Source organism: Festucalex cinctus, chromosome 8 (assembly GCF_051991245.1).
Source record: "Festucalex cinctus isolate MCC-2025b chromosome 8, RoL_Fcin_1.0, whole genome shotgun sequence".
NCBI classification, from domain to species: Eukaryota; Metazoa; Chordata; class Actinopteri; order Syngnathiformes; family Syngnathidae; genus Festucalex; species Festucalex cinctus.
Genome location: NC_135418.1, coordinates 12,762,388 through 12,775,878, shown reverse-complemented (window position 1 = coordinate 12,775,878; position 13,491 = coordinate 12,762,388). Strand labels below are relative to the sequence as shown.

General features: G+C 43.4%; 1 protein-coding gene across 1 annotated transcript in view; it reads right to left on the bottom strand.

Moving 5' to 3' along the window:
• The window catches only part of adamts9 (ADAM metallopeptidase with thrombospondin type 1 motif, 9), a 53,016-nt gene that overhangs the window by 19,240 nt on the left and 20,285 nt on the right, over positions 1–13,491 (bottom strand). The window contains exons 19-27 of the mRNA XM_077530298.1: positions 13,029–13,155; positions 12,706–12,919; positions 12,452–12,616; positions 9,931–10,092; positions 8,134–8,253; positions 5,313–5,420; positions 5,072–5,239; positions 3,708–3,956; positions 188–349 (exon numbers count right to left, since the gene is read on the bottom strand). Of these exons, the coding sequence (XP_077386424.1) occupies positions 188–349; positions 3,708–3,956; positions 5,072–5,239; positions 5,313–5,420; positions 8,134–8,253; positions 9,931–10,092; positions 12,452–12,616; positions 12,706–12,919; positions 13,029–13,155 (1,475 nt within the window). The remainder of the gene's footprint in view (positions 1–187; positions 350–3,707; positions 3,957–5,071; positions 5,240–5,312; positions 5,421–8,133; positions 8,254–9,930; positions 10,093–12,451; positions 12,617–12,705; positions 12,920–13,028; positions 13,156–13,491) is intronic.

Below are 13,491 nucleotides of genomic sequence, written 5' to 3'. Positions count from 1 at the left end.
AAAACACTAATGCTATCCCGTGGGAATCACAAAGAATGTGAAATTGAGCTTCAGGTATTTTCCGACGTCCTTTTTCTCATGCAACCTTCACAAACAGTCAAAGTAATTATCCAAACATAAGCATCCCAAAGTTTGGTTTTCCCACTAGCCCTTTTAACACCAGTAAAGCTGTGTCTGTCTGCCTTACCTCTCCCCAGTTGCCATAGATCCACTGCGGACATGGCCCCGACTCACAGGATCGCTGCTCACTGGGCCGGCTGCGATCCTCACAGCTGTTGGCAGGGTAGCCGTTCTCATCCTGGCACACTACGACTCGCCGCTGAAAGCCTCCTGCACATGTGCTGGAGCACTGTTGGCAAAGAGAGAGAGGTTCTCACACTTTGCTGCGCAGTGTATACAGGGATAGACCCGGTGGAGCCCAGTAGGGATGTTGGACTGCAGAGATATTTAAGTGGGGATGTGATGAGGCGAAACCGATGGTGATGGAGGAGCAACTGAAAGGGGAAGTCACCCCCACCAAAAATCTTGACCATAATATGTGACCTCACCAGTCTAAACATGACATTCTGATTAATATTCCATTTGTGGAATATGAGTTATCCATCTCAAGGTGGTGGCCATTTTGCCACTGGCTGTCGACTGAAGATGACAGCAGTGTTGCTCAGGTCTCGGTTAATGACCAATCACAGTTTAGTTTCATTAAATAGGTCAATCACAGCTCATCTTCAGAAAACAGGTGACCTGTGATTGGCCATTGCCTGAGCCCTGGGCAACATTTAGCCGGGTTCACATGGAGACTTTTTAGTCATTCCGATTGAAATCATTCCAAATGAAGACATGTAGTCACCTGTTTACATGTGAAGTGAGCCATTCCGATCGGCCATTTATATGCTCCCTTCCTTTAATCGGATCAGCCCTGCGGCAACCGCGAGACGCACAGACGTCGATCACAGGATTTATCAAGATGGAGTTCGTTCGTCATTTAGCACAGTAGATGTGACAGTTTTAACACTTTTCTTGAAGCAACATCTTGATGCAAACAAGTTTCAAGTACCGTATTTTCCGCACTATAAGGCGCACCTTCAATGAATTACATATTTTCAAACTTTTTCCATATATAAGGCGCTACAGTAGAGGCTGGAGTTACGTTATGCATCCATTAGATGGTGCTGCGCTAAAGGGAATGTCAACAAAACAGTCAGATTGGTCAGTCAAACTTCAATAATAAGGTTTCAAACCAGCTTTCTGACAACTCCATTCACTCCCAAAATGAATAAAGAGCTGTTTTATTATTTTCTAGCGATCCAAGATGGTGGGATCTTCTGCGTATGCACGTCACCGATCGTACAGGGTCACCGATAGCGTCTTGACAGCGAGACCTGTTGCGGCTCAATATTGATGCATATATAAGGCGCACTGGATTATAAGGTGCATGGTCAGCTTTTGAAAAAATTGAAGGCTCTTAGGTGCGCCTTATAGTGCGGAAAATACGGTACTTTAAAACAAATTCTCCCCTCTCAGACGAGCTCTTGGGGAAATGCCGCCATTTTGGTAGGTAGAAACGACAACGCCATGACGCATTTAGGTCAAGACAGCATACGCATGCCGCATGCAGCCTCACCATTCCAATAGGTGGTACCCAAACCACGGCCCGCGGGCTGGAGGCGGCCCGCCTTCACATTTGGCCCAACACCTTATGGGGTATATGCCACGGAAGAGGCGCGACTGTTTTTGCACATCAGTTTGTTTCTGGTTCGGTTTGCGACGTGTGGGCTGCGTCAAAAATACTTGTGCTTCCGACTTTGTGCCCCTTGGTTGCGCGTTCGCAACCCGGACCGGAAACAAACTGATGTGCAAAATCATATACCCCATACCATACAATACCAGCGTACACACCACCCAACCCAACGACCTCCCTAACTTAAAAAAAAAATAAAAAATCCTTGAGGCTCTTCTGTCTGACGTTGCTTCCCGTCGTTATCAACACCAACTTTTCAGCAAGTACACAATGGGTTTAATTGTGACAATTCACAAGGCTGGGTCCTCCGAAGGCTGAATTTGCCGGCTGCATGACGTCACCTCCAGCATGACTCGACAGCACACACAGTCTTGAATGGCGTGTCGATCAATGCGAAACTGACAAGCAGCATTGAAAATCCATAGTCAATCAATGTTCATGGATTGTCAATGATGCTTGTTTGGCTGTGCATTGACCGACACTCCATTCATACGCAAGTCTTTGCATGCTGTTGAGTTGTGCCAGGAGTGACAAATTCCAACAATAGCCGACAAATTCGGCCTTCGGATGACCCAGTCTTGTGAATTTGGACACAGGCAATGACGTGAGCCTCGAATAAATACACATACTGAGCACCTACTGAATCACGTTTCTGTCCGTCGATCGAGATGATCAGACGGTCCCTCTCGTTTTTGACCTCATTCTGGGTATTTTTCGAATTAAATCATTCACTGAACATGCGGAAGCACTCGGCGAAGGCCGGCTGTCTCAACCACTGCAACTGACGGGAGACTTAAGTGCCTAGCTCTGAATGCAACTGTCCCGCCACAATATGGCCAGCTGCAGGACAAGACAACAAAAATGGCCTTTTTTCATTAGCACTGGATGAGACGGTGTGGGACGGTGTGGTAGCATGGTCGATGCAGGCAGCGTGGGTTCGCTTCCCCACTTGGGAGACCATCTTTGTATGTGTGTGTGTGTGTGTGTGTGTGTGTGTTTGTGCGAGTGAGTGTACTATAAAAAAAAAAAAAGAATGAGTATTTCTGATTATAAATGTTGCCACATTATATTATAGGCCTATTTGTTTAAAAAAAACAAAAAAACAAATATAATACAAAGCTGCTGTGATAAAATCCAACACCACAAATAGTTATTTTCAGTCACCAGCAGGTGGCAAAATGGCCGCTCATTGATATGGATAATAACAGGTGGATGTTTCTGCTTAATTCACATTTCAGATATTGTAATATTAATCAGAATGCCATGTTTAGTGTGGGCGCATAGAATTTAAAATTTTTACTTGACTTCCTCCTTTTTTTTTCTTCACTTGGTAAGGTTGCATATGTACATATTTTTTTCTGAAATATATCTGTAGGAAATCAAATGTAACTTAAAATAATTAATAAAACCATAAATAAAATGTACAACCCATATTACATATTCCTATTGCAACCACAGGTGCATGGAAATAATAAGGAATGCAAAAAAAAAAAAAAAAAAAAAGCAGATTATAACACTATATTCACATCGTAATCCTTAGGTACCATTCAAATATAAGTACTCGCAGCTGTAATCTTACTATATTTAGCTACATTACAGAGGACTATATAATACAGGACGGTCCTCGGTTCATGATGGCTTTGTGCTCTTCAAATGGCAACATAACTGGAATTTGTCCGTATATCGGACCTTGCCATTGTCGATTGTTACCTTCTGCTTATGCAATTGTAAATTCATAATTACAATCAATATTTGAATGAAAAACACTTGAAAAGGATCAAATAGAAAAGCAATAAGCATGATGCTAAGTGAGCATGCCTCCAAGTTCACTGCATGCTCAAACTACCTTATGTTAGCATTGCTAGCATAAACATATTGCGTAACACAGCAGCTTTTAAACAACCGTGTGCTCTTGAACGCTTTTCTGGACTTGCACTGAATTTGTGGCTCTTGTTGACAGTTCACTCACCGCGCCCCAGGGCCCAGTCCGCCATTGGTGGGATTGACTTTGAGGAATGATGTTCCTGGCGCTGCTGTTGGGTGTGGATGGAAGAGGTCTGGAATCTCTGGAGTGGGACGGGCATTGAGACATGGCGCAGTCCTGTTCTGTGCTCGGCCGATCGTCTGGGTCACACTCGCTGGCGTTCACTTCTTGGTCACTGAAGTTGACACAGACCACTTGCCGTGTCGTCTTCCCCTGACCGCAGGTTACTGAACACTGAAAACAGTTTCACATTAGGATTCAAATTAATGACCTAGCTTTTTAGAAATACACAAGCAAATCACGCCCTCTGTATGTCATCATTGTGTTGATGTGTGCAGGTTCTCTCAGGTTCATTCAAGAAGCACATATTTCACTCCTTCTACAGGTCTCGTTTTTCCATCTAAGAAACTCGGAGCGCTAACTAGCAAGCCGCCAGGCTTCCCATTCTTTCTCCCACTGTTAGTTATTGTTATTTTTCATGTTTCTTAGTTGTGACGATGAGGACAAATTTCTTCTGTGTTTTTACATACTTGGTCAAAAAATCTGATTCTGATATTTGTGAAGACTGCTGAAGAAAAAGTATGACGTCTTTTCGAAAATTCCTTGATGCTGCGGAGCAGTCACGCTTGAGCAGAAAGTTTTAGGGTAGGACTCAAGGCACGTCAGTACTTTTTTCCATGTAGTCAAAATGATGGATCAATTGTGTTTTGGCAAAAATGGCCAAACAACTGTGGCCTCAAATAATATAGTGTCACGCATAGCACTCCCCAAGTAGACTCCCCATTTTGTCATTCTTGTTTAAGGTCATCTATTGCAGGTTATGCAACTACTTGCATGTCCTGGCATTTCCACTGCTCAAGTGCAATGTTATCAATAAACACAAAGTTGCGTAAATATGAATACACAATATAAACACTGTAATAAGGATTTAGGATGAACAGTTTCCTTTTGAGTAAGTCATTGAGTGTCTTTGGCTCATTGGTCAGCTGTGAGTTTGCACAAGCTTGGGTGTGCATATGTTTGTTATTGGTGACCGGTCCTGCAGTTGACCAGTATTGTAACGCAAGTGTCCTGATGAAAACCATATGTAAGCAAGGGTGTAGCTCCTTGGATCCTTCATCTCAAAAAATGTTTGCCTCTCTGCATATCCTCTCACTAGCGCACACACACAAACAAATACGCACATACACATACAAAACTGCTACAGTTCTCAGAATGTGGGAGACACCGAGAACATATAGACTCTGAATGTTTCAGTTTTGGTAAAACATATACGAAAGGAAATGGTGAAATCTAATTTAGGCGAATGGCATTAGTTATACATACTAACAATCAAATTATTTTCTTACCGCAGTCCACTCCAACACTTTCCACTGTCCACATGCAACAACGGAGCACACTTCTCTGGCCGAAGGTTTTGGGAGCTGAGCACATGCCGACTCATCAGCCACACCACCGTGGTTGTCACGACAACTGACATAACGCATACGGGTCCCTTTGCCACAGCTGGCGCTGCACTGTTAAAAATAGGACAAAAGTAGGACAAATACAAGGGAAAATTGATTGCATATATGGCGTATGATCACCAACCTGGGTCCAGGAACCAAACCGCCACTGGGTTTTGTGGCTTGGATGGGACGGGACTTTGGTCCCTGGGGGAACAGGTTGGCTGTTTGGACATTGGGCCAGTTCACAGTCCTGCGGAAGAACAAGTATACACATGCAATGTCAGATCCTTTGACGTGAAACACTCACGAAAAACTTATGCAGTTGTGTATGCTGCAATTTGAGAGTGGTTATGTTTCCCATCAGCCTGTACCGTCTTATCAAAACAAAATGAGCTGCATCTCCCTATCAGTTCAAACTATGGATTGTGGCAGTAAGCCACTCAGCATAAAGCCCTGATCCCTGTCATAACAGGTCATAGTGGAGTGGTACTCAGGGGTCCAATGCCCATGCTGGCATGGTTCAAAGCTCCACCCCTTGTCCAACCCTAGTCCCTAACCTTCCGCCCTTTTCCCCTCCCATGCCCTGTTGTGCCCTCTGACCCCAGTGTTTAGGAATGAGAGTTAGTCAAATCTCGCAGGCTCCACATTCCACACTCACGGCCACATTCAAAGTGGCTCTCGGGCATGCAACGAGCAGACACTAATAAATGGTCATCCTTCCTCAATGCCATCCCAACTAAGCAGCAAAAAAAAAATACAAACCAAACCTCGCATTTAAAGGTCCATCCATCTATCTGCACCTCACTTCCTAAGCTCTACTTGGCTGCTGCTGCTGGGACTGGCAGCTCAATGACAGACTTCATGGCAGGTTGGTTAGAATCACAACAAGGTGGGCCGACTGCTTCGGGGTCACCGCTTCTGCTAACTCAGGCACCCGAATGAAGAACTGCCGCGACTAGAAGGGAAGACGACTCTGCCCTCACAAAGTGATACACGCCTCACGATAAACACATTTTCATTCAACTTGAAATATTTTTTAAGTTATTTTTATGTCTGTGTCTACAGCACTTTGCAAACAGGCAAGTTAGATACTTCTACTTCACTATCACTGCAACTGATGAGTCGCATCTTTCGCTGTCTTGCTAAGAGGAGCTTGATTGTGCATGGGAATACACTTTTAGCTAGAACATCACTCAGTGGAGGCATTGTTGGTGTAGCGCTCCCAGGAACGTATGTTTTCCGACGGTCCGTGAAGTGCGCATGAATGTGATTGCCGTGTATGACGAGTCAAAATGGTAACCGCCAAGTCAGATTCAAGTGATTTTGAAGCTGAAGAGATATTCTACATTATGCTACTACGCCAATAAAGAAGACGACTGAGGGCTTCTTTTCATGAATATTCTCCAGGATGGGATCCCGCTGAGATGTACTCACAGTGTGGCGCCAATATTGGGTGCATGAAGAGTGCGTGCGCCGTGGGCACTGATTGTGGCAGAGAGGGGAACTACGGTACAGTGTTGTACCTTAATGAATGATGTAGCGCGCGCTTAAAAAAAATATTAACTTGCGTGCGAAATATGACATTTATAGACATCAGTTCAGCATCTGTGAATGTTCATAAGTCGGATGTTCTAGAGGACTATCTGTAGTAGCATTGGTAGATCGCATGACATCGCATGACATCAAAAAAAAAAAAAAGTCATCCAAATACGCATTCAAATAAGGTGCTGAGCTGTGTCAGCGGTCCAAAATTTTTCACTGGTAGGTCTCTGTGCTCCCAAACCAGAAGCCGAAGATTCGATCTCCGAGTGGACTGCTTGAAAAGTATATATATCTTGGGGCAAAAACCTTTGAGCACCTCCTGGTCTAGTCTCTCCACTGACCCTATCAGGGGCATAAAGCATCTGTTAGCTTGACTCCTAGGATCAGAGGAACACACAAACCTCTCCACCATGGTAAGGTGATGACTCAAAGAGGAGTACAGGCGACTGCTGACGGTAAGCGAAGTGTTGTAAATTATGCTAAATGAGAAGCCACAAATTGACTAATTTACATAAAAACTGACCTCAGAGCAAGTTTGCCTGCCCGTGACTTGGCAGCTAGGCTGGGCAAAGATCTATCATTGTCAAGTGATGGCTGGAGTCCAGGAAAAGAATGACATCAATGTATTATCATATCAAAGCCGAAAGGTAAGCAGTGCTGAAGTGCTAGCACAATTTAGCATTAGCTATCCGGCAACGAGCCCATAGTCATACAATTGTTGGAATAAGATGTTAACATGGAGGCTAGATTTATTGCCAATTGCTCACTTGGCAAGACTGAGTAGTTTTCTTCGTTGCATGCCCTTGCTTTGCTACGGCCGTCATCGTAAAGAATTGAGACAGAATCTCCCTCTAAAACAGAGATTTCAATCAGGCTGTCACAACAATTTGATATTAAGTGTGCTGAAATTCATTATCCTTTGTGTATTTTGCTGGAAGAATGTCAGAGGCCTTTTATTAAGACACCTGGGAAATGTTTTAAATTGCATTCTTGTATTTTTTAATGTAACCTATGTACACAACATATTCAAGACTCTTACTGTTTCTTACATAACACAGCACAGTTTTTAATAACATTCATCCCAGGGAATTCTGTCTGAGAGACGCTTGCCTATGTGGGACAGTGACGTACTGTATATTATTTTCCTGCCTTTCTAGACTGTACGAGATCTGATAGCTTTATTGAGTCCAGGTGGCAATGATACAGTTTCTGTCTGCATGCACCCACGGCCATATGTGCATAAATATGGAGGATGTTTTGGGGAAACCATTTAAGAGTGATGAAATGTTAAAATGCTAGTAAATGTGTGGACATAATATGCATAATTAGAAGATACAGATATTGTAGACACCTATGCTTTTAATCACTTAACAAGGTGAGGAGGTGAGAAGACAAAAAATAGCCTATTTCCCCGCCCTTACCTGGGTGTCAGTGGGCCGGGTGGCAGCATTACATTCAGTGTCTTCCATGACTGCACCATAAGATCCAACCACACACTTCACAGCTCGCATCTGGTACCCAAGCCCACATGAGGTAGTGCACTGTGTTCAAAAGACAGAGAGAAAACGACTGATCGTGGAGGACAGCAAAAGAAGGGCAAGCAGAAGAGGTGTGAGCCAACAAAATCAGTTCAAAACAAAATTTAGTAAGTCAGCACCGGGAAAGACAACTTTACCCTTGTGAAAGGCAATTTGACCTTAAATGCAAGTCGATCTCAGGAACTCAGGGACACAATACTGTACCGAAAAGCCTTCTTAATATACATTGAACTTTCTACAATAACTAACTCAGAGGTTCGACCTTCCACTCTCTTCTGCCTCACTGACCTCAATGAAATAGGGTCAAACTTGTTGGGCAGACACTTCACTTACCATTTGGCCATGCTTAATTAAACAGCTTCAAATATACCTTATAGCGGAAATCAAGTCAAAAATGTCTTTGTACTAATATGTTCTATGTGACCCCATTCACTAAACACAGGTGATTCATATTGCGTTCATGGAAAAATAATGAAATCATTTATCAGCTATTTATCAGGAAACACACACACATACACATTTGAATAAGGGCGGTTGATTAAAGATTGATAGCAACGAAGAAAAAGCGAAGAAAAAAAAAAGAGAAAAAAAAGAGAAAAAATAAAAAATAAAAATAATAAAAAGATTGATAGCAACTGCAAGTGTCAGGCTGCTAGCTTCAAAGGTAAGTGAGCAGATTAATTTTCACCTATTAAATAGATTTTGAAAAGTAGCCCGCTGACTGGCCTGCATAATCTCTTTGCACTCTTGTCCACAGTAGGTGGTGGTATACTCCAAAAAGATGTGATACGCCAGTAAGATAAAAGAAGAAGTCCACCCCAAGCTAGCTGGCAGCTAACTGTTAGCCACTAGCGCCAGCGACTGGTGACTGATTAGAACAGCTGTTGAAAGTAGGCATCCACCATTAGCTGGCTTTATAAGTGGATCAAACGTGTAGCTTGACATTGCTGACTATTTACGAACTTTGGTTTTGACAGTAAAAAAGGCAGGCAGGAAGCGATACTTATAACGGTCACATTTTAGCGACTTCCAACACGTCATGACATAAATATGGCGGCCCTCACAGGAGAGTACTTGTGGTGTTTTAAATATATATATATATATTTAGAATAAAAACTTGTTAAACATAATCAGATAAAGAATATATGTACATTTGCAATATCTGAGAAAGTTTTTTGACATTTTGAGTTGAGTTCTCCTTTAATTAACGTGTACACATCCTCTGATGTTTCAGAGTGGCGCGAATCTCACAGTCTGGTGTTTGCATAATATTTGCATTGATGCAAAAGTTGGATATGAGGTGTCCCTGTTGGCCAAAAACACAGCTGATCGGAGATGGCAAATAATCTCCTTATTAGAAAAATTGTACCATCCATCATATCTTCAATCTGTTCTTTTTACTGCTCTTAAAAAGACTGATTTATATACTGAACCCTTTAAAAATTGACTAGTACATCTGGAAAATTATATGCTCTCTTGACAGGCTCACTCATATTGGAAGGCGGCTTTGGGTACTAAATCAATGTAAAACCACCCAATTTACACATGGCAAAAACCGTACCCCCAAACAGAACTTTGAGATGAATATTGTAAAGAATGGAATCTTGTGCATTGCAGCATGAAATCTGAGCTCCATTAATCTGCACGTTTTGGATAAGAACAATATTCAATGGGCCTTACCTGTCCCCAAGGTCCGACCTGCCAAGAGGCACACTCCTGCTGCTGACACGTCTGGACTGACTCAGGTTTTGATGAACCACAGAAGCGGTCATCTAGACGGTCCTCACCAAACTGGCACCACGTCTGGCGGTGCTTATAACCTTTCCCGCATGTGACAAGGCACTGAAAGCAAGATACATTCATGATTTAAGTACTGAATGTGTATAGCATGATCTCAGTCATTAAGCTCATGGGAGCATCCTCTTGATGTCATACAGAGGATCCAACAGTTTTGACTTTTAAAGAAAACATTTTCATTGACAAAGGATATGTATACTACATGTGCAAGTACTATGTAGGGGTCGGCACAGTGTAGTTGTTTGTATTTGGAGGCACCCACATGGGAGATGTAAAATATTTCTGGAATGTAACCCAAAGCTTTTCAAGCTCCTTGGTCCACAATGCGTAAACTGTGCAGTCTATTGCTGACTCTAGTTCAAAAGTTGAATTAAAGCATTGGGATTTAACAATGCAATTAAAAGTATTTATTTAGGCATGGGCAACTGCACGAGTTCCCCCCTTCACTCAGTGCAAGCAAGTGAGTGTGTGTCAATCCGGTCCAGTTTGTAATAATTAGAATCACAGACAGCGGAAAATCGAAGCGCTTAGAAGCCACAGCTCACAGTCAGCAAACAAACATACCGTTGGACAAAGCCTGCTAATGCACGTGCCTGGTCATTCATTGGAGACCTTCCCATCAATAGCGCTGGTCGGATTAATCAGATGCTACGCTCCAGTGTTGCCACCTACACACAATCCTATATTAACGAAACAGCTATGGTCTCAAACTCCAGTCCTCAAGGGGGGCAGTCCTGCATGTTTTAGGTGTTTCCCTCCTCCAACATACCTGATTAAAATGATCAGGATGATGATTCAAATGATCAGGATCATCATCATGCTGATTATTTGAATCAGGTGTGTTGAAGGAGGGAAACATCTAAAAAAAAAATGCAGAAGTGTGGCCCTCGAGGTTCGGAGTTAAATGACATTGTCATCTTTACAATTTTCATTTGATCTACTTGACTCGGAGTGGTGAGGTAACCGAGCGCTGCAAGCTGAATTCTCGCGGGATTTGTTCACAAACAAAAGTTCACAAACCCTCGAGAATCCATCTTGTCCTGAGTCCACTGATTTTCACCGATTCGTACACTTTTTGTATGGAGCAATCACGAAGCGGTATTGAGTTTGGGGGAGGGATATGCAGCTGTAACGAAAACAAAAGAAGCATCGAAACCGTGGGAAACAAACCCAACATGGACGAATGCTTGGATGCTGCAATTAATTCTGTTCTTGCAGAATTACTCACAGTTGTCGCTTGTTGAAGGAAGAGCAGCGACAGGTGCATTTTTAAATGGTATTGATTTTTTATTTTTTTTTTCAACCTACGACGATGACAATGACGTTTTCATCCGTTGCCGTGATTGATCAAAACCAACATTTGGTAGACATGCACAAGTTGCACAAATACTAAATGTCCCGCCCTTCCCGAGAAGATCATGTTGGAGCAGTCCCAGATTGATATTGTCAAGAACTCCCTAGAGTTAGCGGTAAGGGGGATTTGTAGAAAAGCGAGTCACATTTTTAAAAATCATTGCTATAGGTGTCGACATGTTTCTAAATGCAGCAACAACGTCACTAAGAAGGCAACACTGCTAAGGACCGGCTGGGGACACTTGATAGAGCTCTGGAGAGCCACACTAGGGTCCAATGCGCCAAATTGCACAGCCCCACTTCCCCACCACCCATAAAGAAAAGAACAGCCAAAGGTTCACATTCTGCTCTGTTAGATTAGGGCTCTTCATGACTAGATAGATGACTTGAGCTAGGCCGTTGTGTCGCTGTTATTTGTCCTTGCTTGGCGCTCTGCTATTTGTCCTAGCTTGGCGCCTTTCTATCTGTCTGCATTCTGACATACGTATCCAGTAAAAACCAGTTAAGGCCATCAGGCCACACATTCTCACATGGGGAGGCTGAGCCGTTCGCCCATGTGGACGGGCGGCCTAGACAGTATAAGTGCAGGGACCATTCTGAATAGATCAGTTCCACTTCCGCATACTAATAGAAGAGGGCTCCGCAGCTGTGTACTCGATCTTTCCGGCATCCAGTAAACAGTTCAACTGAGAAAATGCAGCCGTCTGGTTATTACTGTTAGTATAATATCATGAGCATTAAGATACAAGAACCAGTGGAAGTTCCCACCCAGAACTTTACAGCTCCTTGAGGGTATGGATTAAAATCAAAATCCTCAAAACTGCCTTTATCTTGGGTTAAAAATTAGATGTGAGGATCCTTTGTGCCCATAACTAACAGGGGCCTTTAGAAAACAGCTTTTCCATTTTCGAGATTGAAGCTGTGAGTCCCAAAGCAGTATTTTTTCCACAGGGTAAAAAATCCCTGGCGGTACCCGTGACTATATGCCCTAAGAGCGTGGAAGTGCTATGAATCTGTTCTAAGTAAAAGTGGCAGTAACTACTAAACCAACCTCCGACCAGTCTCCAGTCTTCCATTGTGGACAGAGGAATTCATTGCAGGGTTGGACGGCCAGCTTGTCCCGTTGACTGCACTTGCTATCATCGCCTTCAGCGTCTGCTGCCTTTCGACACACTGCCCCTCTTCGGCGGGTGCCCCCACCACAACTCTTGGAGCACTGCACAACAGACAGATCAACAAGAGGAAACACTGTGTAAAAACAAATGTCAGTTTCAGTTTGACATATAACCACCTTTGCAGCTTCACCTCTGACCAGGACGAGTACTCCCAGCCGCCTCCAGGATTACAGTCTCCATGACAAACCTCCTTGTCATCAGGTTTGCGCTGCCCGCTACAATAACGGTCATCAACCTTTTGGATCTTTCCGTCTGCATGGCTAATTTTGGCACAGAATATGTCCAGGGTACGATATCCAACACCACACTGAGCTGTGCATTCACTCTTTCGAGCTACATGCCACCTTCATTACAAAAATGATAAGTACACAATCAATAGGAAAATCACCGATTTACATTTGAGCAAAAACATGACGTGGATGATTGAAAATGGGTCAAAATGATGACACAAACCTCAGTTCACATTCCGTGTTGCAGGCCTCAGGGATGACCTGAGGTCTTGGTACACCGTGACACCTCTGGTCTGACACCACCACCCTGTCAGACTCTCGGCTACAGAGAATCTTTCTCTTCCTCTCTCCTAGGAAGACACCAGCAAACAGGTCGCTCAGCTGCATTGACACAGCACATGCCAACAACCAATTCCCATTTAGGGCTCTATTTTTAACAATGAATGTGCGCTACGAGTAAAAACAGGTGCATCTTAATTTTTGTGCTGCAGCTATACTAGTTTACCGCATTTAGGAATTTAGAAGAACATGCTGCACCATGATGGTGTGTATAGCAGCTCTGAGCAGGTCTAAATTGTGGCGCAGGTAAAGGCCTTGCTATACCAATATAACGGTAGAAGTCAGGAAGTGGCCGGGCGTCAAAATTGGTGAACTTGGTTGAGGTGCAGTCAGATGTTGTGCTCCGC